Source organism: Staurois parvus, unplaced genomic scaffold (genome assembly GCF_062004578.1).
Source record: "Staurois parvus isolate SC_StPar_1 unplaced genomic scaffold, SC_StPar_1.0 ptg002481l, whole genome shotgun sequence".
Lineage (NCBI taxonomy): Eukaryota > Metazoa > Chordata > Amphibia > Anura > Ranidae > Staurois > Staurois parvus.
Window position 1 is genome coordinate 14,850 of NW_028320277.1, and position 26,488 is coordinate 41,337.

At 53.6% G+C, this 26,488-nt stretch overlaps 1 protein-coding gene across 1 annotated transcript; it reads left to right on the forward strand.

Annotated features, from left to right (window-relative positions):
* Positions 1–4,250: 4,250 nt before the first annotated feature.
* On the forward strand, positions 4,251–26,482 carry LOC149430738 (centrosomal protein of 131 kDa-like; the record flags this gene model as incomplete). The annotated part of the gene is made up of 8 exons (XM_089666036.1): positions 4,251–4,353; positions 9,694–9,864; positions 13,395–13,477; positions 15,639–15,753; positions 17,564–17,685; positions 18,276–18,389; positions 20,230–20,379; positions 26,470–26,482. Coding segments are annotated over exons 2-8 (762 nt in total), but the record flags the coding sequence as incomplete, so codon positions are not given.
* Between the last annotated feature and the right edge of the window lie 6 nt (positions 26,483–26,488).

Sequence of the window (26,488 nt, forward strand, 5' to 3'; positions counted from 1 at the left end):
CACAGACATGGCCTACTGTTGTCACCATCAGGAAACCCGCCCTGAGAAATGTCATGCAGTCATCACTGGGAGCTATGCAGACAGGAAGTGACTGCAAAGAGGCTGCAGGAGATCAGCTGCATTGAGATGCCACAGTGAAGGTAAAGCTCCCTATTGGGACACAGAAGGCAAAAAAACTGACAGAGGTTCTAACCCCCCCCCCCCCCCCCCTTACTCCATCCAAAATGGAAAAAATGTTTTGCCTATAGATCTACTTGAGAGCCGTATTAAAACCAAAAGTCATCTCTGACCGGGACATGGACGGGAAGGGATCACACGGTCCCTATGGGGGGTTCATAGTGACCTCTGACCGGGACATGGACGGGAGGGGGTCACACGGTCCCTATGGGGGGTTCATAGTGACCTCTGACCGGGACATGGACGGGAGGGGGTCACACGGTCCCTATGGGGGGTTCATAGTCATCTCTGGCCGGGACATGGACAGGAAGGGATCACACGGTCCCTATGGGGGGTTCATAGTGATCTCTGACCGGGACATGGACGGGAAGGGATCACACGGTCCCTATGGGGGGTTCATAGTGATCTCTGACCGGGACATGGACGGGAAGGGATCACACGGTCCCTATGGGGGGTTCATAGTGATCTCTGACCGGGACATGGACGGGAAGGGGTCACACGGTCCCTATGGGGGGTTCATAGTGATCTCTGACCGGGACATGGACGGGAAGGGATCACACGGTCCCTATGGGGGGTTCATAGTGATCTCTGACCGGGACATGGACGGGAGGGGGTTGTGATCACAATACAGACCTCCTTGGTTGGTGGCTCCAGCAGTGGGAGGAAACTTCCATCTCCGGTCTCTGATGACGACACGCGGTCACAGGAAGTTGGAGGAGGAATGGTTTAATCTTAAACTGCGTAGGGGATGGAGGAGCCCCCCCCCCCCCCCCATTGACTTCTCCATCACGTCCAACAACGCCACCATCAAACCCGCCCCGCAGGCCAGAGTACTTGGTGTCATTCTGGACTCCAACCTATCCTTCCAGCCCCAAGTCCAATCACTAACATACTCGTGCAGACTCCACCTCCGCAACATGCAGGCTCCGCCTCTGCAACATGCAGACTCCGCCTCCGCAACATCGCCAAAATCCGCACGTTCCTAACTCCAGAAACCACTAAACAGCTCATCCACTCCCTCATCATATCACGACTCGACTACTGCAACTCCCTCCTCACTGGCCTGCCTCGCCACAGGCTATCCCCGCTTCAGTCCATCCTGAATACGGCTGCCAGACTCATTCACCTTTCCAACCGCTCCATCTCCGCCACCCCCCTCTGCCAATCCCTCCACTGGCCTCCATTCAGTGTCCTCCACCCCCCTCTGCCAATCCCTCCACTCAGTGTCCTCCACCCCCCTCTGCCAATCCCTCCACTGGCCTCCACTCAGTGTCCTCCACCCCCCTCTGCCAATCCCTCCACTGGCCTCCACTCAGTGTCCTCCACCCCCCTCTGCCAATCCCTCCACTGGCCTCCACTCAGTGTCCTCCACCCCCCTCTGCCAATCCCTCCACTGGCTTCTGATTGCGCAATGGATCAAATTCAAAATCCTAACACTGACGTACAAAGCCGTCCACCATACTGCCCCGAACTACATCACCGACCTAATATCCAAGTACCGCCCAACACGCACACTCCGCTCCTCACAAGACCTCCTTCTCTCTAGTTCCCTGGTCTCCTCCTCCCATGCCCACCTCCTGGACTTCTCCAGGGTGTCACCCATCCTCTGGAACTCCCTGCCCCAACCCATCAGATTATCACCTACTCTCCTCTCCTTTAGGCGCACCCTGAAAACCCACCTCTTCAGGGAAGCCTACCCCACCCCCTCCTAACCTGCCGACCTCCTCCACTCTTCCTACCACTCCATCCCCCACAGCTATCTCCTCCTGTGCCACCATCCCCTCCCTCCTAGATTGTAAGCTCCAAGGATCAGGGCCCTCGATCCCCTCATGTATCACATTGTATTGGTATTGTTCTGTCACATGTTCTGTCCCCCTCTGTAATGTACAGCGCTGAGCGAACTATTGGCGCTTTATAAATACTGTATAATAATAATAATCAGTTATGGGGAGGGAGGAGGTCAGTTATGGGGGAGGGAGGAGGTCAGTTATGGGGGAGGGAGGAGGTCAGTTATGGGGGAGGGAGGAGGTCAGTTATGGGGAGGGAGGAGGTCAGTTATGGGGGAGGGAGGAGGTCAGTTATGGGGGAGGGAGGAGGTCAGTTATGGGGGATGGAGGAGCTCAGTTTTGGAGGTGGAGGAGGTACCTTCTGGGGGGTGAGGTCATTTATGGGGGATAGAGGAGCTCAGTTATGGGAGTTGGAGGAGCTCAGTTATGGGGGATGGAGGTCAGTTTTGGAGGGTGGAGATCCTCAGTTATGGGGGTTGGATGAGCTCAGTTATTGGGGAGGGAGGAGCTCAGTTTTGGTGGATGGAGGAGGTCAGTTTTGAGGGTGGAGATCCTCAGTTATGGGGGTGGGAGGAGCTCAGTTTTGGAGGGTGGAGGAGCTCAGTTATGCGGGTGGGAGGAGCTCAGTTTTGGCGGATGGAGGAGCTCAGTTTTGGTGGATGGAGGAGCTCAGTTTTGGTGGATGGAGGAGCTCAGTTTTGGCGGATGGAGGAGCTCAGTTTTGGCGGATGGAGGAGCTCAGTTTTGGGGGTGGGAGGAGCTCAGTTATGGGGGTGGGAGGAGCTCAGTTATGGGGGTGGGAGGAGCTCAGTTATGGGGGTGGGAGGAGCTCAGTTTTGGAGGGTGGAGGAGCTCAGTTATGCGGGTGGGAGGAGCTCAGTTTTGGCGGGTGGAGGAGCTCAGTTATGGGGGAAGGAGGAGCTCAGTTTTGGCGGATGGAGGAGCTCAGTTTTGGAGGGTGGAGGAGCTCAGTTATGGGGGTGGGAGGAGCTCAGTTTTGGTGGATGGAGGCGCTCAGTTTTGGCGGGTGGGAGGAGCTCAGTTTTGGAGGGTGGAGGAGCTCAGTTATGGGGGTGGGAGGAGCTCAGTTTTGGTGGGTGGAGGAGCTCAGTTTTGGCGGGTGGAGGAGCTCAGTTATGGGGGAAGGAGGAGCTCAGTTTTGGCGGATGGAGGAGCTCAGTTATGGGGGTGGGAGGAGCTCAGTTATGGGGGTGGGAGGAGCTCAGTTTTGGCAGGTGGAGGAGCTCAGTTATGGGGGTGGGAGGAGCTCAGTTTTGGCGGGTGGAGGAGCTCAGTTATGGGGGTGGGAGGAGCTCAGTTTTGGTGGATGGAGGAGCTCAGTTTTGGCGGGTGGAGGAGCTCAGTTATGGGGGTGGGAGGAGCTCAGTTTTGGTGGATGGAGGAGCTCAGTTATGAGGAACGACTACACACATTACACTTCGTCCTCCTGGAGCGATGGATTCGGTGAGATCACAACACAGACCTCCTTGGTTGGTGGCTCCAGCAGTGGGAGGAAACTCTTCCATCTCCGGTCTCTGCATACGACACGCGGTCACAGGAAGTTGGAGGAGTAACGGTGCATAGGGCATGGTTTGCGGTTGGAGCCGTGGGGATGTGGAACTCCTCCCACAGTGGGCGGTGTCACTGGGGAGCATCATAACATAAGCCTTTGGCTGCGTTTCTCAGCGACTCCTCCTGCGACGTCGCTCCGCGTCTCCTCCGTATATTACAGGACAGAAATATCTCTTTACATTTTGTGTCTTAAATGTCATTTTCAAATTTGTACATTTTCAGCTTTCATTAAAAATCTATTAAAAATAAAAATCTCCTCGGTGACCCCGCCATGAGGGGGAGTATTCAGGCACTTCCTGTTATAGGGTGACAACGCTTCGCCCGTCTTCCTATCTCTCCTCTGCGTTGTCACTCAGACTTCCGGTGGTGACAACGTTATATAATAATGTTACAATGTAACTACAAATAATAGAATCACATCGTGACAGATAGAAGGAGGCGGAGCGCTGAGCTCTGGGGGGGAGGAAATACTCCACAAGCCATCACCGTCCAATCAGATCCGAGTACAGTGACGTCACTCAGTCTTGATCGCCCAATGATGAAATGACCGACCCGCCTCCTGGTCCACCACGGCGAATACCGAGTATGTGAGCCCCGCCCCTTTTGTGTTCTCCACCAAACTGTGCCTTGAGTCCCCGCCCACCTCCTTTCATTGGCCGCTGCGGCGCCTGTAGTGTGGCAAGAGGCAGCCACTGCAGCCAATGAGGAGCGGTGGGCGGGGCGAGTCCGTTAGGATGTTGTGTGTCGCTGCCATGGAAGTGTAGAGCGCCGAGCGGAGAGGAGAGTGTCAGCTCTGCGGACCAGAGGGGGGCCGAGGGTGAGAAACACCGACAACTCCGCCCACAGACGGGATTCACGACACTGCACCCCCCTAACACACGGATCTCCCCCCCAATACACAGATCACCCCCCCATCTCCCCCCCAATACACAGATCACCCCCCCAATACACAGATCTCCCCCCCAATACACAGATCACCCCCCCATCTCCCCCCCAATACACAGATCACCCCCCATCTCCCCCCCAATACACAGATCACCCCCCCATCTCCCCCCCAATACACAGATCACCCCCCCAATACACAGATCACCCCCCCATCTCCCCCCCAATACACAGATCTCCCCCCCAATACACAGATCTCCCCCCCAATACACAGATCACCCCCCCATCTCCTCGCCAATACAAAGATCTCCCCCCCAATACACAGATCACCCCCCCCATATTCACAGATCACCCCCCCATATTCACAGATCCCCCTCAATACACAGATCACCCCCCCATCTCCCCCCAATACACAGATCACCCCCCAATACACAGATCACCCCCCCATATTTACAGATCCCCCTCAATACACAGATCACCCCCCCATCTCCCCCCAATACACAGATCACCCCCCCATCTCCCCCCAATACACAGATCACCCCCCCATATTTACAGATCCCCCTCAATACACAGATCACCCCCCCATCTCCCCCCAATACACAGATCACCCCCCCAATACACAGATCCCCCCTCAATACACAGATCACCCCCCCCAATACACAGATCCCCCCTCAATACACAGATCACCCCCCCCCCCCCCATTTCTACCCTTATACAGTAATGGCTATTTTTCTCTGGGGGGATTTCTTATGGTGACAACAATGGGAGATTTGTGTATAATGTACGATGAAAAGTTCAATTTCTGTCCCCAATGGAAGCCCCTGTCTGGTGACAACATAGGAGCACAGCTGGGAGTCAGGGCTGAGCGTTGTCACCTGATAACTGGAAGTGCTGCAGAGGAATGCTAGATCCCCAGGTGAGGGATGATGTACACTATGGTTGGAGTCGTGCAGCCGGGTCTCTGCCTCAGTGCTAGACGGGACAATGCGGGGGACGGGACAATGCGGGGGACGGGACAATGCGGGGGACGGGACAATGCGGGGGACGGGACAATGCGGGGACAGGACAACACTCATCACACTGAGGTTTAAATGGACCAAAGGGCTGGAGGGACCAGAGAATTTCCTATTGGTCCCCTTGTGATGACATCAGCATGTGAACAGCCAATCCTCAGGGGGCATTTAAATGGCCAATTCAGACTCAGCAGAGGGGAGACAATGAGGATCTCACAAGAGGAGCATTGATGAGCCTCAGAGACCCTCAAACCCCCCAGACTGCAGCTGCTTCACGCTGAACCTCCCCCAACACCGAGTCTTCTCTGTAAGTTGTGTGAAGACTTTGCAGCATCGCAGGAAAGCGTCGCCTCTACTGTGTACTAAACTCTCTGCTTGTCTGTGACCAGAAATCTGACCTCTTTGTATCTTTCAGATCTTTATCTTTAGGGTATCTTTTTGTCTTTTCCAGATCTTTACTCTTTTTTTTTAGCTATTTATATATTTTGCATCTTCATATCATTCGCTTTTCTGTTTTTCTATCTTTGTATATATTTTGTATCTTCATATCATTCGCTTTTCTGTTTTTCTATCTTTTTTGTATATATTTTGCATCTTCATATCATTCGCTTTTCTGTTTTTCTATCTTTGTATATATTTTGTCTCTTTTTATCTTTTGTATTTTCTGTCTTTGTATCATCGTGTAACTTTGTATCTTTTTATTTATATATCTTTATATAACTTTAACCTTTCTATTTTCCTATCTTTGTATCTTTTGTCTTTTCTATTGTTAAATCTTTACCTTTTTTTTTTTTTTTTTTGTATTTTTAGATCTTTTTATATTTTGTATCTTTTTATAGTTATCTGCTCTATTTTTATATCTTTGTATATATCTGTATCTTTTTATATCTTTTGTATTTGATATTTTTGTATCATTGGGTAACTTTTTATCTTTTCTGTTTATCTTTATATAACTTTAACGTTTCCATATCTTTGTAGAAGTTTTAGTTTTTGTCCCCTTGTGTTAAAGTAGGTGTCACCCCTCCCCCCACCCCCTCCCCCCACCGGATGGATGTTTAGTTTGTTAAAATGTATTCCCAGTGTTAGTTCACCTTCAGCAAGATTTCCTATGTATCCTACATGGCAGCGCTCCTCCTGTTGTCAGTGGGGCCCGTCCTCCCATTATACCTCCAGCTTTTGGGGGGCCTCTCTACTAAAACCGCTGACCCTATTGATCCCCCTCTGCCCCCCCCCCCCCCGCCACTCACAGGTTGGTGTGGACATAAGTGTGTGTCCCTAACGCACTTCGCTCTCTGTCCTCCAGCTGAGCTCAGTAGCTCTGTGATGTATAAACTGTGCGCATGCGCAGCGCGCTCCTTCCTTCTCTAGCTGAGCTCATCGAAAGGAGCAGAGCAGCTGCTACAGAGGTCAGCCGGGAGCAGGGAGAGGTCAGCAGGGGGGGTCAGCCGGGAGCTGGGAGAGGTCAGCCGGGAGCAGGGAGGGCACAGCCGGGAGCTGGGAGAGCTCAGCCGGGAGCAGGGAGGGCACAGCCGGGAGCAGGGAGGGCACAGCCGGGAGCAGGGAGAGGTCAGCCGGGAGCAGGGAAGGCACAGCCGGGAGCGGGGAGAGCTCAGCCGGGAGCGGGGAGAGCACAGCCGGGAGCAGGGCGGGCACAGCCGGGAGCGGGGAGAGCTCAGCCGGGAGCAGGGCGGGCACAGCCGGGAGCAGGGCGGGCACAGCCGGGAGCAGGGAGAGGTCAGCCGGGAGCGGGGAGAGCTCAGCCGGGAGCGGGGAGAGCACAGCCGGGAGCAGGGAAGGCACAGCCGGGAGCGGGGAGAGCTCAGCCGGGAGCAGGGCGGGCACAGCCGGGAGCAGGGCGGGCACAGCCGGGAGCAGGGAGAGGTCAGCCGGGAGCAGGGAAGGCACAGCCGGGAGCGGGGAGAGCTCAGCCGGGAGCGGGGAGAGCACAGCCGGGAGCAGGGAAGGCACAGCCGGGAGCAGGGAGAGGTCAGCCGGGAGCAGGGAGAGGTCAGCCGGGAGCAGGGAAGGCACAGCCGGGAGCGGGGAGAGCTCAGCCGGGAGCGGGGAGAGCACAGCCGGGAGCAGGGCGGGCACAGCCGGGAGCGGGGAGAGCTCAGCCGGGAGCAGGGCGGGCACAGCCGGGAGCAGGGCGGGCACAGCCGGGAGCAGGGAGAGGTCAGCCGGGAGCGGGGAGAGCTCAGCCGGGAGCGGGGAGAGCACAGCCGGGAGCAGGGAAGGCACAGCCGGGAGCGGGGAGAGCTCAGCCGGGAGCAGGGCGGGCACAGCCGGGAGCAGGGCGGGCACAGCCGGGAGCAGGGAGAGGTCAGCCGGGAGCAGGGAAGGCACAGCCGGGAGCGGGGAGAGCTCAGCCGGGAGCGGGGAGAGCTCAGCCGGGAGCGGGGAGAGCACAGCCGGGAGCAGGGAAGGCACAGCCGGGAGCGGGGAGAGCTCAGCCGGGAGCAGGGCGGGCACAGCCGGGAGCAGGGCGGGCACAGCCGGGAGCAGGGCGGGGTCAGCCAGGAGCAGGGAAGGCACAGCCGGGAGCAGGGAGAGCTCAGCCGGGAGCGGGGAGGGCACAGCCGGGAGCAGGGAGGGCACAGCGGGAGCGGGGAGGGCACAGCGGGAGCGGGGAGGGCTCAGCCGGGAGCGGGGAGAGCACAGCCGGGAGCGGGGAGAGCACAGCCGGGAGCGGGGAGAGCACAGCCGGAGGTGGGAGAGCACAGTGCGCACATGTGCAGTTTGAATAACCCAGAGTGGCCCCTAAGGGGGGCACAGTTCTAATGTTCAGCCTGTTTTGCAGGGCAGAGGGGGATGGGTTTAGTAGCGAGGTCCCCCCACAGCTGCACATGTTTTGGGAGGACAAGTCTTCAGCTTTGGGGACATGCTGGTACTTCTTGTCCCCCCCAGTGTATGTAGACCTGTGCAGGCGCGGGGTTCAGTGCTCACTGCTGGGCCGAGTATTGGTAACATTCCTGCCAGGAAATGACGTCCACCACACAGTTGCTCGGAGAAAAGCCCTTTGCCCACCCAGAAACGGGGCCGCTGCTTTTTAAAAGTGGGTGTGGCTTTTGAAGGTGGGCGTGGCCTGTCTCACTGTCTGACCTTTCTGCGTCCGTTCGCCCGTCAGCGTCCGGCCATCTGTGAGTTCGCTTCGTAATATTTTAGTAGATCACATTAACCTTCCAAAGATTCATGAAGCGCCCCATATACGGGGAAATTCTGACTCCTCCCGGAGAAAATGCTGCTGCAGGATCCCTCCAGTGCTGCTCACAAAGACAACAGATTTAGTCCCAGAGCCTCAGAACTCACATTGGCTGATGTGGCCATGACTGGTGGGAGCCGGGAGCAGCACTTTCCCCAGGAAGGGTAAATCTTTCATTTGGTATCAGATCCCGGTTCTGTTCATACGTGAGGGATCTCGGATCTCGGTTCTGTTCCTATGCGAGGAATCTCGGTTCTGTTCCTATGCGAGGAATCTCGGATCTGTTCCTATGCGAGGAATCTCGGATCTGTTCCTATGCGAGGAATCTCGGATCCCGGTTCTGTTCCTATGTGAGGAATCTCGGATCCCAGTTCTGTTCCTATGTGCGGAATCTCGGATCTCTTCCTATGCGAGGGATCCCGGTTCTGTTCCTATGCGAGGAATCTCGGATCTTGGATCTGTTCCTATGCGAGGAATCTCGGATCCTGGTTCTGTTCCTATGTGAGGAATCTCGGATCCCAGTTCTGTTCCTATGTGAGGAATCTCGGATCTCTTCCTATGCGAGGGATCCCGGTTCTGTTCCTATGCGAGGAATCTCGGATCTTGGATCTGTTCCTATGCGAGGAATCTCGGATCCCGGTTCTGTTCCTATGCGAGGAATCTCGGATCTGTTCCTATGCGAGGGATCCCGGTTCTGTTCCTATGCGAGGAATCTCGGATCTGTTCCTATGCGAGGGATCCCGGTTCTGTTCCTATGCGAGGAATCTTGGATCTGTTCCTATGCGAGGAATCTCGGATCTGTTCCTATGCGAGGAATCTCGGATCTTGGATCTCTTCCTATGCGAGGAATCTCGGATCTGTTCCTATGCGAGGAATCCTGTAGGGATCTAGTCGGGTCATTATAATGGGGGAACGTTGTATGTGATGTATGGAGCGCCTTCATATTCCGTGGCGTTGTACACATTGTAGCGATAACATGACTTTCGAGGAAATGGCGAGGAAACGTTTTGATACAATGTAATCAGCACATATAAATCTTTTGTGTTTCTTTCCCTGGCAGGTGACCATGCAGAGCTCACTCGGGACGCCTGTCCAACAGGGAGGGGGAAACAACAGTGAACTGGCCCTCACCGGCTCGCAGGTCTCCGCCACCAAACGCCCGAGCAGCGCCAAGCTCATCTCACGCTCCATCTCCGTCATCACCGACACCCGGACCAAAGGCAACTCATTGGTGAGTGATACGGAGGCCCCACAATGCACCTGTCATCGTATCGGCCCCAAATCCCCACAATGCACCTGTCATCGTATCGGCCCCAAATCCCCACAATGCACCTGTCATCGTATCGGCCCCAAATCCCCACAATGCACCTGTCATCGTATCGGCCCCAAATCCCCACAATGCACCTGTCATCGTATCGGCCCCAAATCCCCACAATGCACCTGTCATCGTATCGGCCCCAAATCCCCACAATGCACCTGTCATCGTACCGGAGGCCCCAAATCCCCACAATGCACCTGTCATCGTACCGGAGGCCCCAAATCCCCACAATGCACCTGTCATCGTATCGGCCCCAAATCCCCACAATGCACCTGTCGTCGTATCGGCCCCAAATCCCCACAATGCACCTGTCATCGTATCGGCCCCAAATCCCCACAATGCACCTGTCATCGTACCGGAGGCCCCAAATCCCCACAATGCACCTGTCATCGTATCGGCCCCAAATCCCCACAATGCACCTGTCATCGTGCCGGAGGCCCCAAATCCCCACAATGCACCTGTCATCGTGCCGGAGGCCCCAAATCCCCACAATGCACCTGTCATCGTACCGGAGGCCCCAAATCCCCACAATGCACCTGTCATCGTACCGGAGGCCCCAAATCCCCACAATGCACCTGTCATCGTACCGGAGGCCCCAAATCCCCACAATGCACCTGTCATCGTACCGGAGGCTCCAAATCCCCACAATGCACCTGTCATCGTACCGGAGGCCCCAAATCCCCACAATGCACCTTTCATCAGGCCGATGAATGGATTACAGGCCCGAGGGATGGAGTACGGCCCGAGGGATGGCGCACAGGCCCGAGGGATGGAGCACGGGCCGAGGGATGGAGCACGGGCCAAGGGATGGAGCACGGGCCAAGGGATGGAGCACGGGCCGAGGGATGGAGCACGGGCCAAGGGATGGAGCACGGGCCGAGGGATGGAGCACGGGCCGACGAATGGATTACAGGCCGACACATATTGGATGTTTTTGGAGGATTATTATCGGAGAACAAGGATATCATTTAGGGCAGTAATACCAGGTAGATGAGCCGTGTGTTTACAGCCCGCCCCTTTACATGCCTGGATACTTTGTGGCTGCGTCAGGAATTACCACCCCGTGTAGCGTTTGGCTGAGGCATTACCACCCATCATGCAAGCTATGAAAGTGAATAGGGGCAGCGCTGCCATCGCACACAATGCACACAGTTGTCATGCAGTAGTGCAACATTTAGGGGGTTATAACACACAATGATGCGACATGTCACCTCCTCTCCACTTGTCATGAGCCCCGGAATGCGCAGCCCGCTGCAGATCGCATGTTTTCAGGACACGCACTGTGATGTAGCAGCCGCACAGCAGCGCCATTCATTGTTCATGTCCCCCCACACATCTGCAGACGCGGGCATTTTTGCGCATGCCAATGACGTCTCCATGTCCCACGTGTGGAGCTCTCCAGTGACATGAATGGGCAGCCATATGTGGCAGTTCATGCGAACCGCTTCACGTGTCAGTGTTACCCCCCCATAATGATTTGCAATACGCAGTGCGATTGGCTGAATCAGATCACGTGGCTGTGAACACAAATGAGATCGGATTCCACTGCAGGAAAAGGAAGGTCCTGCGCCTTGAGGGTACGGTGTGCAATGTCAGCCATGAAAGGGTGCAAATCGCAGAAGAATCGCATGTGATGTGACCAGGAATGCGGCGTGATTCCTCCCCGAATCGCATGTGACGTGATCAGGAATGCGGCGTGATTCCTCCCCGAATCGCATGTGATGTGACCAGGAATGCGGCGTGATTCCTCCCCGAATCGCATGTGATGTGATCAGGAATGCGGCGTGATTCCTCCCCGAATCGCATGTGATGTGACCAGGAATGCGGCGTGGTTCCTCCCCAAATCGCATGCGGTTTCCCTCGCCGCATCAGAGTGAAGCGGCACTTAAAGTAATCGGCTTCAAATCCTATTAATCAGGTGCTTGCCAGTCCTCGGGGTCCAGCGCTGTCTTCCTGCAGCCAGTTCTGCTCACCACTGCGGGTCACCAGTGCCGCCATCTTGGATATGGGAGTCAACTATGGCTTCTGGAGGGACCCCAGCTGGCTCCTCACTGCACATGTGTGAGATCGCACGGTGCTTCGTGAATGGTCCTGCAACCTCCTGGGACATGTGACTTGTCCTAGGAGGCTGCGGGAAGGAAATGGGCGGGGAAAGGCACACCATGCTCACCTGGCTCACCTGCGAGAAGGAAGGGGGCGGGGAAAGGCACGCCATGCTCACCTGCGGGAAGGAAGGGGGCGGGGAAAGGCACGCCATGCTCACCTGCGGGAAGGAAGGGGGCGGGGAAAGGCACGCCATGCTCACCTGCGGGAAGGAAGGGGGCGGGGAAAGGCACGCCATGCTCACCTGTGGGAAGGGGGCGGGGAAAGTCACGCCATGCTCACCTGTGGGAAGGGGGCGGGGAAAGTCACACCATGCTCACCTGTGGGAAGGGGGCGGGGAAAGTCACACCATGCTCACCTGCGGGAAGGGGGCGGGGAAAGTCACGCCATGCTCACCTGCGGGAATTGCCAAATTTCTCCATTTTTAGATATGGGAGCCGGTTTTGACTTTCGGAGGGACCTCAGCCGTCTCCTCACTGCACATGTGTGATCGCTCGGTGCTCCGTGAATGGTTCTGCAGCCTCCTGGCATATATGAGGTGGGGGGCATGGGCATCGAGTGAGCCTAGGTGCACATCATTCCTGGCGAGAATTAAAGGGGAACTACTGTCATTAAAAAAAAAAGTCAGAAGTGTGTGTATATAATATATACTGCAGCTGTACAAATCTGCACTCCATGCAATGCTCTGCACCGCACTGCGATGTGCTGCGGGTACCATCCGATGCGCTACAGTTAAAATGCAGCAAGTCGCACCTCGCATCGCCCAGCAATATGCTGTGAATCGGTCACATAAACAATTTTTTTCTCTGTGTGCTCCTGAAATGACCGGCCTTGATCTAGTGCAGGAAAAACCACCAATCACGGCACGTGGTGTGAATGGGCCCCAAACCTCCAGTCCTCAGGGACCCGCCTTACACTCTTTAGGTCCCGGGGTAGGTCGGGGACTCTGACATAACCAGGAAAACATTTGTTCACAATTCATATTCATATTCATATATATACAGGCATCTGGTGGTGCCGGCCTGTCGGGGTTAGTGGTGCTGTAGCTGTGACTACATTTCCTGTGAATGATGCGGCTGACAAGGGGTTAATGCCATGACACCGTGACACCATGACACCATGACACCGTGACACCATGACACCGTGACACCGTGACACCATGACACCGTGACACCGTGACACCATGACACCATGACACCGTGACACCATGACACCGTGACACCATGACACCGTGACACCATGACACCGAGCGATTCTCTACTGCCAGCGAACCTCAACCATTTATTCTGAAATCTCCGATCGCTCCTCTGACCTTTTCTCCTCCGTTGTCTCCTCTACAGAAAGACTCGCCGCGGGCGATCAATAACCTTCGCCGATCCAACAGTACCACTCAGGTGACCCCCGGGAACAGCTCTCTGCTCAGGTAATGCAACCAGACGTGAGGACGTCGGCCTACAGGCGAGACACAGCGCCATGACGTCAAGTACAGATGTAGGACACATATGAAGGATCCGCGCCAAAGGGGCACGCCGGCCTTTTCCCAGAGACAACCCTGTGCCGGCCGGCTTCTCATACTCTGACCTTTGTGATTCCAGCTGCTGTTCCCTGGGGGGCTGTGCTCATCTCCCCCCCCCCCCCCCCAATGTGACAGATGTTCTGGGGGGGAGGATTATCTCCATTCATTGCTCACCTTGTACTGTTCTCTGTAACAAAGAGTGACAAGGAGGGGTCCTGTGGGGGGGGGGGGATGGTAAGTCCACACAACCCCCCCCCCCCCCCCCGCTGTCCTATTTAGATGTGTGCGGGCCTATCTAAGGCTACCCGGAGCTTCTTGTGGAACTGAAGTGGAGTGGCAGACAAGCTGGAGAAGAGAGCTATTTTAAAGTATATTGGGGTCCCTGTTAGAGTCCCCTATTTACTTTGGGATCCAAGAGTAACCCCCCTTACTTTAGGGACCCCTCCAGAGTCCCCTCTTTACATTGGGGTAGAGTCCCCATCAGAGTAACCCCTTACCTTGGAGTCCCTATCAGAGTGCCCTCTTTACAATGAGGTCCTCATCAGAGTCCCTTTATATTGGGGTCCCTGTCAGTCCCCTCTTTACATTAGTGTTAAAGTACCCTCTTTACACTGGGGTCCCCGTCAGAGTAACCCCCCTTACTTTGGGGTCCCCATCAGAGTAACCTGCTCTACTTTGGGGTCCCCATCAGAGTGACCCCCCCTTACTTTGGGGTCCTCATCTGAGTAACCTGCTCTACTTTGGGGTCCCCATCTGAGTAACCCCCCTTACTTTGGGGTCCCCATCTGAGTAACGCCCCTTACTTTGGGGTCCCCATCAGAGTGACCCCCCCCCCTTACTTTAGGGTCTCCATCCGAGTTCCCGCTTTACCTTGAGGTCAAAGTACCCTCTGTACATTGGGATTCCCATCAGAGTAACCCCCCCTTACTTTGGGGTCCCCATCAGAGTAACCCCCCCTTACTTTGGGGTCCCCATCAGAGTAACCCCCCCCTTACTTTGGGGTCCCCATCAGAGTAACCCCCCCCTTACTTTGGGGTCCCCATCAGAGTAACCCCCCCCTTACTTTGGGGTCCCCATCAGAGTAACCCCCCCTTACTTTGGGGTCCCCATCAGAGTAACCCCCCCTTACTTTGGGGTCCCCATCAGAGTAACCCCCCCTTACTTTGGGGTCCCCATCAGAGTAACCCCCCCTTACTTTGGGGTCCCCATCAGAGTAACCCCCCATACTTTGGGGTCCCCATCAGAGTCCCCTCTTTACTTTTAAGGGTTCTTGTCAGAATAACCCCCCTTTCCTCGTGGTTCCGTCACCAACTGATCTGGACCCTCAGTCTGCACATCCGCTTCAGTCCGGATAACATCTTGTAGGGGGCTGGATGTGACTCGGGGGCCATAGTAAGGACACCCCTGCCCTAGGTGCAGAGGAGCACCCGCCCCCCCCTGCCCCCCCTGCAAGGCTGGTTTTGACCCTCCCCCGAAGCTCGGCTTGGATGGCTGCAGATCTCAGAATGACTGTTGGGATTACATTGGGATGTCTCTGGGATTGTACTGGACGGGTTTGGGTCGGATTTTATTCCCTCCCCGGATCTTCATTTCTTCCTCATTGATATGTTCAGGAAATCTGTAAATAAGACTTTTCCATTAAGCTCCCAGGAGCCGGGCCCTCGATCCCCTCATGTATCACATTGTATTGTTACTGTACTGTCACATGTATTGTCCCCCATTGTCATGTACAGCGCTGAGCCAACTGTTGGCGCTTTATAAATCCTGTATAATAATAATAATTACATTATTATAGACCCTGTGATGTCATCACTGGGACTCTGTGCTTTGCTATGCAGTGCAGGACAATCATGGCTGGTGGGAGGGGCCGGCAGGGTGCTGTACATAGATTCCTGAAAACATCCCAGCTCCCCTCCTCAGAAGTCCTCAGTCCTGATATAAGCAGTGGGAGGAGTTATGCAAATATCAATACCTTGATGGGTGAGTGTCAGTCTGGAGGAGTGGGCGGTCCTAGGCAGGCTGTAATAAATTTCATTTACCATCTGGACTCCATTTGTTCTCTTTGCAGCGAGGATCGGACGGACGACTTTCTGGCCTTTTTTGAGAGCAGCTCCATTGGCAGAAAGAAGCTCCATGGATTGGCCAAAACCCCTCCGGAGAGGAAGACCACCTGGAACGTTCTGGTGAGTTACTAAAGTCCTCCATTCATAAAGGTATCACCCCGGGGTGACATGGCTTGATTTGTATTACATCCCTCCTCCGGCTCCTCCCCTTCAGCCGTGCACAGGTGTACAGGCTCCTCCCCTTCAGCCGTGCACAGGTGTACAGGCTCCTCCCCTTCAGCCGTGCACGGGTGTACAGGCTCCTCCCCTTCAGCCGTGCACGGGTGTACAGGCTCCTCCCCTTCAGTCGTGCACGGGTGTAGCGGCTCCTCCCCTTCAGTCGTGCACGGGTGTAGCGGCTCCTCCCCTTCAGTCGTGCACGGGTGTAGCGGCTCCTCCCCTTCAGTCGTGCACGGGTGTAGCGGCTCCTCCCCTTCAGGCTTGCACGGGTGTAGCGGCTCCTCCCCTTCAGGCTTGCACGGGTGTAGCGGCTCCTCCCCTTCAGGCTTGCACGGGTGTAGCGGCTCCTCCCCTTCAGGCTTGCACGGGTGTAGCGGCTCCTCCCCTTCAGTCTGTGCACGGGTGTAGCGGCTCCTCCCCTTCAGTCGTGCACGGGTGTAGCGGCTCCTCCCCTTCAGGCTTGCACGGGTGTACCGGCTCCTCCCCTTCAGTCGTGCACGGGTGTACAGGCTCCTCCCCTTCAGCCGTGCACGGGTGTACAGGCTCCTCCCCTTCAGCCGTGCACGGGTGTACAGGCTCCTCCCCTTCAGTCGTGCACGGGTGTACAGGCTCCTCCCCTTCAGTCGTGCACGGGTGTACAGGCTCCTCCCCTTCAGTCGTGCACGGGTGTAGCGGCTCCTCCCCTTCAGGCTTGCACGGGTGTAGCGGCTCCTCCCCTTCAGGCTTGCACGGGTGTAGCGGCTCCTCCCCTTCAGGCTTGCACGGGTGTAGCGGCTCCTCCCCTTCAGGCTTGCACGGGTGTAGCGGCTCCTCCCCTTCAGTCTGTGCACGGGTGTAGCGGCTCCTCCCCTTCAGTCGTGCACGGGTGTAGCGGCTCCTCCCCTTCAGGCTTGCACGGGTGTACCGGCTCCTCCCCTTCAGTCGTGCACGGGTGTACCGGCTCCTCCCCTTCAGTCGTGCTCAGGTCTTTCAATCCTGGAGGCTCGGCATCATGTGTGGGCGTTACCTAGTACGTAGGGTGGTCTGCATGTAAATGTAGTCTGCCTAGGAACGCCCACTCCACCAGACTGATATCCACTCATTTAAATTTTTGCGCAAATCTTTCTGCCCCCTCCTCCATTCATAGAAGCTGTACTATCAGTTCCTGCAATGAAAAGCATTCTATGAATGGAGGAGGGGATGAAAGGTCCGCCTCCTCTATAGAGTGCTTTTCATTATGGGAACTGATAGTACAGCTTCTGTGAATGGAGGAGGGGGCAGAAAGGGCAAGTGTAGTTGGCAGTTTTGGCAAGTGCTTGTGAGGGGTGGAGCAACTTACATTAACCCCCTCAGCACCAGCAGTTCACAACTTTATGTTGGGGGGTGTTCGAGGCGGGGGGGGGGGTGTCAGAGGAATGAAGATTGTAGGGAACAGAAGCGACCACCAACACGGGACACTCCTCATCCACGGTAACCATCATCTCTGGTCCCTGAACTTCATCTTCAGGTATTGCAGCGCGGTGATTGCACTCTCCTCCCCCCCCCCCCCCCCCAATACATTCCTTAGGGGGGATTTTGGTTTTATCTCAGCAGTCGGTAATCAGCTGGTTGCTGGGTCTTCAGTCTCGGCAATGGGCGGGACCTGTATGAGGTCCCTCCCTCCTGGACCAGCTGAGACGTTGTGGATATATAATGTGTTTCCTGTACAGTGATTATCTCTCCTGATTGGTAGGATGAGCAGCCGCGGGCGTTTCCTGGACCCTCGAGTGCCCGCAGTGCCGTGTCAGTGCAGAGTATGGGCATCAAGAGGAGGGATATGCCTGCCTTGGCTCCCAGCTTTCCCGCCAACAACAGGTGAGGGTTCGGATAATCTACTGTGATTGGTCAGTAAAACATGTGCGCCCCTAAAAAACTGAGATTCCCCTCAAGACTTCTGTCACATCATCCTCCCCCCTCCAGAGGATTCCCCCCCTCCCCCTCCAGAGGATTTCCCCCCCATCTCCTCCCCCCGCCCCAAAAAAATGACAATTCATCAGATACAAATTCTGCAACTGCTGACTTTTAATAACAGGACACTTACCTGTCCAGCGCCGTCCTCACTCACCTGGGTCGGTCCTTCGGGTCCCCGGCTCCCCCATGCTGACTGTGGACTGTGATCCTGCAGATGGTGAATGGTACTGCAGCCTCCTGGGACCCATGATGGGCCCCGAGAGGCTGCAGGCAAACGGGGGCCAATCTTCTGCTCGGATCGCCAAGGTCCCATGTATCAAACAGAAGGCCCGCAGGACGAATTTGGCCCACCAGTATGCTGGCGAGGGTCCGGGGGGAGGTGGGGTGGGCGGGGCTGTACACAGATATTGCCCAGATGGGACGGTGACAGGTTCTCTTTTAAAATTGTAAAACAAAACTTTTCCCATTTATAATTCATCTTTCTTCTGCTTCAGGAGCAACAAGGGGACTGTAGGGAACACGGTGACCACCATGGTGCACAACAACTACTCCTCCGGCGAGCGAGGACTCAGCGCAAAAAGCTCCAATCAGAAGACGCCGTCACTCAAGTAAGCGCAGTTCACCGAACTCTGTACTCTGTGTGATGAGGGCGGCTGGGGACCCGTCTCCTCCATCACAGGAGGAACAGGGAGAAGAACAGGAATGAAGGGGTTCCATTCTATACATGAAGGTAAAAAACCTTCTGGGTGTAGCCACCCCCCCCTGTTCCCTCCTGCAGGAGACGGAGACTGAGGACATGCCCCAGGTGTGATTGGAGGCTGAGGACATGCCCCAGGTGTGATTGGAGGCTGAGGACATGCCCCAGGTGTGATTGGAGGCTGAGGACATGCCCCAGGTGTGATTGGAGGCTGAGGACATGCCCCAGGTGTGATTGGAGGCTGAGGACATGCCCCAGGTGTGATTGGAGGCTGAGGACATGCCCCAGGTGTGATTGGAGGCGGAGGACATGCCCCAGGTGTGATTGGAGGCGGAGGACATGCCCCAGGTGTGATTGGAGGCGGAGGACATGCCCCAGGTGTGATTGGAGGCGGAGGACATGCCCCAGGTGTGATTGGAGGCGGAGGACATGCCCCAGGTGTGATTGGAGGCGGAGGACATGCCCCAGGTGTGATTGGAGGCGGAGGACATGCCCCAGGTGTGATTGGAGGCGGAGGACATGCCCCAGGTGTGATTGGAGGCGGAGGACATGCCCCAGGTGTGATTGGAGGCGGAGGACATGCCCCAGGTGTGATTGGAGGCGGAGGACATGCCCCAGGTGTGATTGGAGGCGGAGGACATGCCCCAGGTGTGATTGGAGGCGGAGGACATGCCCCAGGTGTGATTGGAGGCTGAGGACATGCCCCAGGTGTGATTGGAGGCTGAGGACATGCCCCAGGTGTGATTGGAGGCTGAGGACATGCCCCAGGTGTGATTGGAGGCTGAGGACATGCCCCAGGTGTGATTGGAGGCTGAGGACATGTCCCAGGTGTGATTGGAGACTGCAGGTGACAGACTGAGGACATGCCGCAGGTGTGATTGGAGGCTGAGGACATGTCCCAGGTGTGATTGGAGACTGAGGACATGCCACAGGTGTGATTGGAGGCTGAGGACATGCCGCAGGTGTGATTGGAGGCTGAGGACATGCCGCAGGTGTGATTGGAGGCTGAGGACATGCCGCAGGTGTGATTGGAGGCTGAGGACATGCCGCAGGTGTGATTGGAGGCTGAGGACATGCCGCAGGTGTGATTGGAGACTGCAGGTTACAGAGACTGAGGACATGCCACAGGTGTGATTGGAGACTGCAGGTGACAGACTGAGGACATGCCACAGGTGTGATTGGAGGCTGAGGACATGCCGCAGGTGTGATTGGAGGCTGAGGACATGCCCCAGGTGTGATTGGAGACTGCAGGTTACAGAGACTGAGGACATGCCGCAGGTGTGATTGGAGGCTGAGGACATGCTGCAGCTGTGATTGGAGACTGCAGGTTACAGAGACTGAGGACATGTGACATGTGACTGTTAGGGGTCTCTGCTGATAAAGCCCCTTCACAGATCAGAGCTCCCTCTACAGGCTGGTAGGGCAATGAGGGCCACATAATATATACCCTCCGGACAGAGAACGATCTCTGAGGCTCTGTAGGTTTTACACAATCACTGGCCAGGCATGCACATGTGATCCTAGGCACATGTAATCCTGACACATGTGATCCTGGCACATGTAATCCTGACACATGTGATCTTGGCACGGGCGGTCATGTGACATTTGCAGCATGCGCACCCCCCAACCGAATGTTCGAGGAGAATTGCAGAGAGATGGCAGACTGAAGGTGCTGCTAGATGTCCTTTATTACACGGAGGGGTCAGTGACACTTTACATGCTTCTTGAATGTTTGTTTTAACTCCTCGCAGTAACCAAAGAGCCTCCACCAGTGACGATCCCGGGAGCAGTTTCCAGAAATCGCAGAAAAACCTCTCCGGTGCCAACAACCTGGGACGCAACTACACCGGGGGGAGCTCACCGCAGAAGAAGCGCGAGGTCACCGCCCAAGAGGCGGAGCGGTCAGTGTCCTCTTCACTTCAGTCTGCGGCTTGTGTGCCGGATGGATCAAATGGAAACCACACCTTCCAGGCAACATACAACATTCTATATCCCTCCCTCCAGAGGATTCCCCCACCCCTCCCACTCCAGAGGATCTCCCCTCCCTCTCCAGAGAATCCCCCTTCCCCCTCCTGAAGATCCCCCCTCCCTCTCCAGAGGATTCCCCCCCCCCTCCCGAAGATTTCCTCCCTCCCCCTCCAGAGGATTCCCCCCCCCCCCTTCCTGTCCAGGCCATTATTTGCGTTATGGCACTGTGTCACTTTAACTGACAATTGCGCGGTCATGCAACGCTGCACCCAAATGAAATTTACATCCTTTTTTTCCCGCGAATTGAGTTTTCTTTCGGTGGTATTTGATCACCTTTTGCGTTTTTTTTTTTTTTTTTGAGCTATAAAAAAAGACGGCCAATTTTGAGAAAAAACAATATTTTTTTACTTTTTGCTATAAAACGTCCAGTACAAACATTTAAAAAATCAAATTTCGTCATAAATTTCTGCCAAAATGTCTCCCGCTCCGTGTCTTCACTAAAATAAATCCCGATAGGTGTAAATGAATTGGTTTACGTGGAAGTTATCGCGTCTACAAATCGCGGGAGAGATACGGGGATTTTTTTTTTTTTTTTCACTAGTAATGGTGGCGATCAGCGACTTATAGCGGGACTGCGGGTTGCTTTTCCCTGGATCACTGTTCATGTAAAAGGGGCAAATGGCTGCCGCAGAGACCTCTGCTGACTTCTATTGGAGAACAGATGAAGGTGACGCTCAGTGTCCGCTCTGTGGCACCGATGGACATTGTGTCCGTGTACACCATCCATCCATCCATCCATTGGCGGGGGGTGGGCATTCTTCCAGAACTAAGTGGCGCTCGTTTCCTGGCAGACTGTGAATATTATTGAATATTAAGTTACAGCGGGGAAAATAATGATTTGATCCCTGCAGATGGTGAACGTTCGCCCACTTACACAGAAATGATCGGTCTATACATTGTTATCCTACGTGTATATAAATGATGGAGACAGAATATCAACCAAAAATCCAGAAACAACTCGATACAAATGTTATAAATGGAGTTGCAGTTCAGAGAGTACAATAAGTATTTGATCCCCAAGCAAAACATGACTTAGTAGTTGGTGGAGGAACCCTTGTTGGTGAGCACAGAGGTGACACGTCTCTTGTAGTTGGTGGAGGAACCCTTGTTGGTGAGCACAGAGGTGAGACGTCTCCTTGTAGTTGGTGGAGGAACCCTTGTTGGTGAGCACAGAGGTGACACGTCTCCTTGTAGTTGGTGGAGGAACCCTTGTTGGTGAGCACAGAGGTGAGACGTTCCTTGTAGTTGGTAGAGGAACCCTTGTTGGTGAGCACAGAGGTGAGACGTTCCTTGTAGTTGGTGGAGGAACCCTTGTTGGTGAGCACAGAGGTGAGACGTTCCTTGTAGTTGGTGGAGGAACCCTTGTTGGTGAGCACAGAGGTGACACGTCTCTTGTAGTTGGTGGAGGAACCCTTGTTGGTGAGCACAGAGGTGACACGTCTCTTGTAGTTGGTGGAGGAACCCTTGTTGGTGAGCACAGAGGTGAGACGTTCCTTGTAGTTGGTGGAGGAACCCTTGTTGGTGAGCACAGAGGTGACACGTCTCTTGTAGTTGGTGGAGGAACCCTTGTTGGTGAGCACAGAGGTGAGACGTCTCCTTGTAGTTGGTGGAGGAACCCTTGTTGGTGAGCACAGAGGTGACACGTCTCCTTGTAGTTGGTGGAGGAACCCTTGTTGGTGAGCACAGAGGTGAGACGTTCCTTGTAGTTGGTAGAGGAACCCTTGTTGGTGAGCACAGAGGTGAGACGTTCCTTGTAGTTGGTGGAGGAACCCTTGTTGGTGAGCACAGAGGTGAGACGTTCCTTGTAGTTGGTGGAGGAACCCTTGTTGGTGAGCACAGAGGTGACACGTCTCTTGTAGTTGGTGGAGGAACCCTTGTTGGTGAGCACAGAGGTGACACGTCTCTTGTAGTTGGTGGAGGAACCCTTGTTGGTGAGCACAGAGGTGAGACGTTCCTTGTAGTTGGTGGAGGAACTCTTGTTGGTGAGCACAGAGGTGACACGTCTCTTGTAGTTGGTGGAGGAACCCTTGTTGGTGAGCACAGAGGTGACACGTCTCTTGTAGTTGGTGGAGGAACCCTTGTTGGTGAGCACAGAGGTGAGACGTTCCTTGTAGTTGGTGGAGGAACTCTTGTTGGTGAGCACAGAGGTGACACGTTCCTTGTAGTTGGTGGAGGAACCCTTGTTGGTGAGCACAGAGGTGACACGTCTCTTGTAGTTGGTGGAGGAACCTTTGTTGGTGAGCACAGAGGTGACACGTCTCTTGTAGTTGGTGGAGGAACCCTTGTTGGTGAGCACAGAGGTGAGACGTTCCTTGTAGTTGGTGGAGGAACCCTTGTTGGTGAGCACAAAGGTGAGACGTTTCTTGTAGTTGGTGGAGGAACCCTTGTTGGTGAGCACAGAGGTGACACATCTCTTGTAGTTGGTGGAGGAACCCTTGTTGGTGAGCACAGAGGTGAGACGCGTCTTGTAGTTGGTGGAGGAACCCTTGTTGGTGAGCACAGAGGTGAGACGTTCCTTGTACTTGGTGGAGGAACCCTTGTTGGTGAGCACAGAGGTGAGATGTTCCTTGTACTTGGTGGAGGAACCCTTGTTGGTGAGCACAGAGGTGAGACGTTTCTTGTAGTTGGTGTAGGAACCCTTGTTGGCGAGCACAGAGGTGAGACGTTTCTTGTACTTGGTGGAGGAACCCTTGTTGGTGAGCACAGAGGTGAGACGTTCCTTGTAGTTGGTGGAGGAACCCTTGTTGGTGAGCACAGAGGTGAGACGTTCCTTGTACTTGGTGGAGGAACCCTTGTTGGTGAGCACAGAGGTGACACGTCTCTTGTAGTTGGTGGAGGAACCCAGGTTGGCACACATCTCAGGAGGCATTTTGGTCCACTCTTCTTTACAGATCTTCTCTAAATCCTTTAGGTTTCTTGGCTGTCGCTTGGCAACTCGAAGTTTCAGCTCCCTCCATAGATTTTCTATAGGATTCAAGTCTAGAGTCTGGCTAGGAAGCTCCATGACCTCAATGTGCTTCTTCTTGAACCACTCCGTTGTTGCCTTGGTGGTATGTTTTGGGTCATTGTCATGCTGGAACACCCATCCACGACCCATCTTCAGTGTTCTGGCTGAGGGAAGAAGGTTCTCATCCAAGATTTTACAATACATGGCCCCGCCCATTGGCCCCTCAGTGCGGCAAAGTCGGCCTATACCTGTAGCAGAGAAACAGCCCCAAAGCAGAATGTTTCCACCTCCATGCTTAACTGTTGGGATGGTGTTCCTGGGGTCACAGTCAGTATTTTTCTTCCTCCAAACACGGCGAGTTGAGTTGATGCCAAAGAGCTGGATTTTGGTCTCATCTGACCACAACACTTCCCACCAGTCCTTCTCTGGATCATCCAGATGGTTATTGGCAGACTTCAGCCGGGCCTGGACATGGGCTTTTTTAAGGGGGCGGACCTTGCGGGCTCTGCAGGATTTCATTCCATGGCAGTGTATTGTGCTACCAATGGTTGGTTTGGTGACTGTGGTCCCAGCTGCCTGGAGATCATTTACAAGCTCCTCCCTTGTAGTTCTGGGCTGATCCCTCACTTTTCTCAAGGTCATCCTTACCTCATGAGGTGAAATCCTGCATGGAGCTCCAGACCGAGGAGGGCGATTGATGGATATTTTGTATTTCTTCCATGTACGAATAATCGCTCCATCAGTTGTCTCCTTCTCGCCAAGCTTCTTGCTGATGGTCTCGTAGCCCATTCCAGCCTTGTGCAGGTCTACCATCTTGTCCCTGATGTCCTCTGACAGCTCCTTGGTCTTGCCCATGGTGGTGGTGAGGGTTGGAAGAAAGAGATTCTGAGGACAGGTGTCTCTTATACACAGAACGAGTCGTTGGTAGGAGGACCTTCTTCCATGGACAGGACTGATCTGTGTACCACATGAGCACATCGCCGTTCTGTGGGAGCCAGAATCATTGTTGGTTGGTGGGGGATCAAACACTATTGTACTCCCTGAACTGCAACTCCGTTTATAACATTTGTATCATTTTGTTGAATAAGTATAAATCAGCACACATATATATATATATATAAAATCCTCAGAAATCCCTTAATGTCATATCAATATCCTTCCCCTGAAGTACTAATAAAACATATATTCATTGACTTAAACCCAAAAACCCACAATTATAGTGAAAAAATCAAAACCCAAAGAGATTACCCAAAAATAAAAATATAAAATATATATAAAAGAACAAAAATAAATAAAGTCCCAATATGCAAAGTGTCCAAATAATGTGTCCAAACAAAGATCAATGTCTTGACAGGAAGACGCTTCGTACTCCACTGAAGAAGATGCAAATCAATGACAGGTGCTCTTCAAATACCTCAAAAAACAAAATCTCAACATAATATATTACCTTTTAAATCCCAGAACTAAAGTGCCACACGTGTATCATGAAAAAAAACACTCCAGTGCCACACGTGTATCATGCAAAAAAAAACACTCCAGTGCCACACGTGTATCATGCAAAAAAAAACACTCCAGTGCCACACGTGTATCATGCAAAAAAAAACACTCCAGTGCCACACGTGTATCATGCAAAAAAAACACTCCAGTGCCACAGCACTCATGCAAAAAAAACACTCCAGTGTCACACGTGTATCATGCAAAAAAAACACTCCAGTGTCACAGCACTCATGTGAGAAGAAAATGAATAAATATCACTGCAAACTATATATAAAGTGCATAATTACCCTAAAACAAACCGATTCCAGCTTGTAGTCCACCACATATGTACAGAGTGTCCTTAGATTGGTGTCCTTTTGTTCCTCAGGACCTCACAAACAGACCAGGAATCAGTATGTGAATTATAATCCTTGTTGACAAAGTCCGGAAGAGACGAAACGCGTCCAGGGCACGTGACGTTCCCGGAAGTGCTGCGGCAGCCATTTTGGATTCTGGAATCCCTGTGTGTTGGAGGTCTGGAGAGTAACGGTGCACTTCAGGTGTCCCCCAGAGCTACAAAGTGATAGTGCTGGATAGGAGTAGCAAGGGGGAATTACCTGGTGATCGGGAGACCCTCTACACACGGAAAGGGGACTGTATACTGGGCATGAGGAGTTGGATGCTGTCTTGCTGATCTCATCGTTTTTATATGTAAGTGGCTACAATACATTTTATATATGATTATAATTCACATACTGATTCCTGGTCTGTTTGTGAGGTCCTGAGGAACAAGAGGACACCAATCTGAGGACACTCTGTACATATGTGGTGGACTACAAGCTGGAATCGGTTTGTTTTAGGGTAATTATGCACTTTATATATAGTTTGCAGTGATATTTATTCATTTTCTTCTCACACGAGTGCTGTGACACTGGAGTGTTTTTTTTGCATGATACACGTGTGACACTGGAGTGTTTTTTTTGCATGATACACGTGTGGCACTGGAGTGTTTTTTTTTCATGATACACGTGTGGCACTTTAGTTCTGGGATTTAAAAGGTAATATACTATGTTGAGATTTTGTTTTTTGAGGTATTTGAAGAGCACCTGTCATTGATTTGCATCTTCTTCAGTGGAGTAGGAAGCGTCTTCCTATCAAGACATTGATCTTTGTTTGGACACATTATTTGGGCACTTTGCATATTGGGACTTTATTTTATTTTTGTTCTTTTATATATATTTTATATTTTTATTTTTGGGTAATCTCTTTGGGTCTTGATTTTTTCACTATAATTGTGGGGTTTTTGGGTTTAAGTCAATGAATATATGTTGTATCATTTTGTTGTTTCTGGGTTTTTGGTTGATATTCTGTCTCCATCATTTATATACACCGATGATAACAATGATAGACCGATCATTTCTGTGTAAGTGGACGAACGTTCACAATCTGCAGGGGAGCGAATCATTACCCCCCCCCCCCCCCCCCCCGCTGTATACAGGAGCATAAAATATAATATATACCTTTCTTGTGCTTTCTGCAGGTTTATTCTGCAGGTGAAC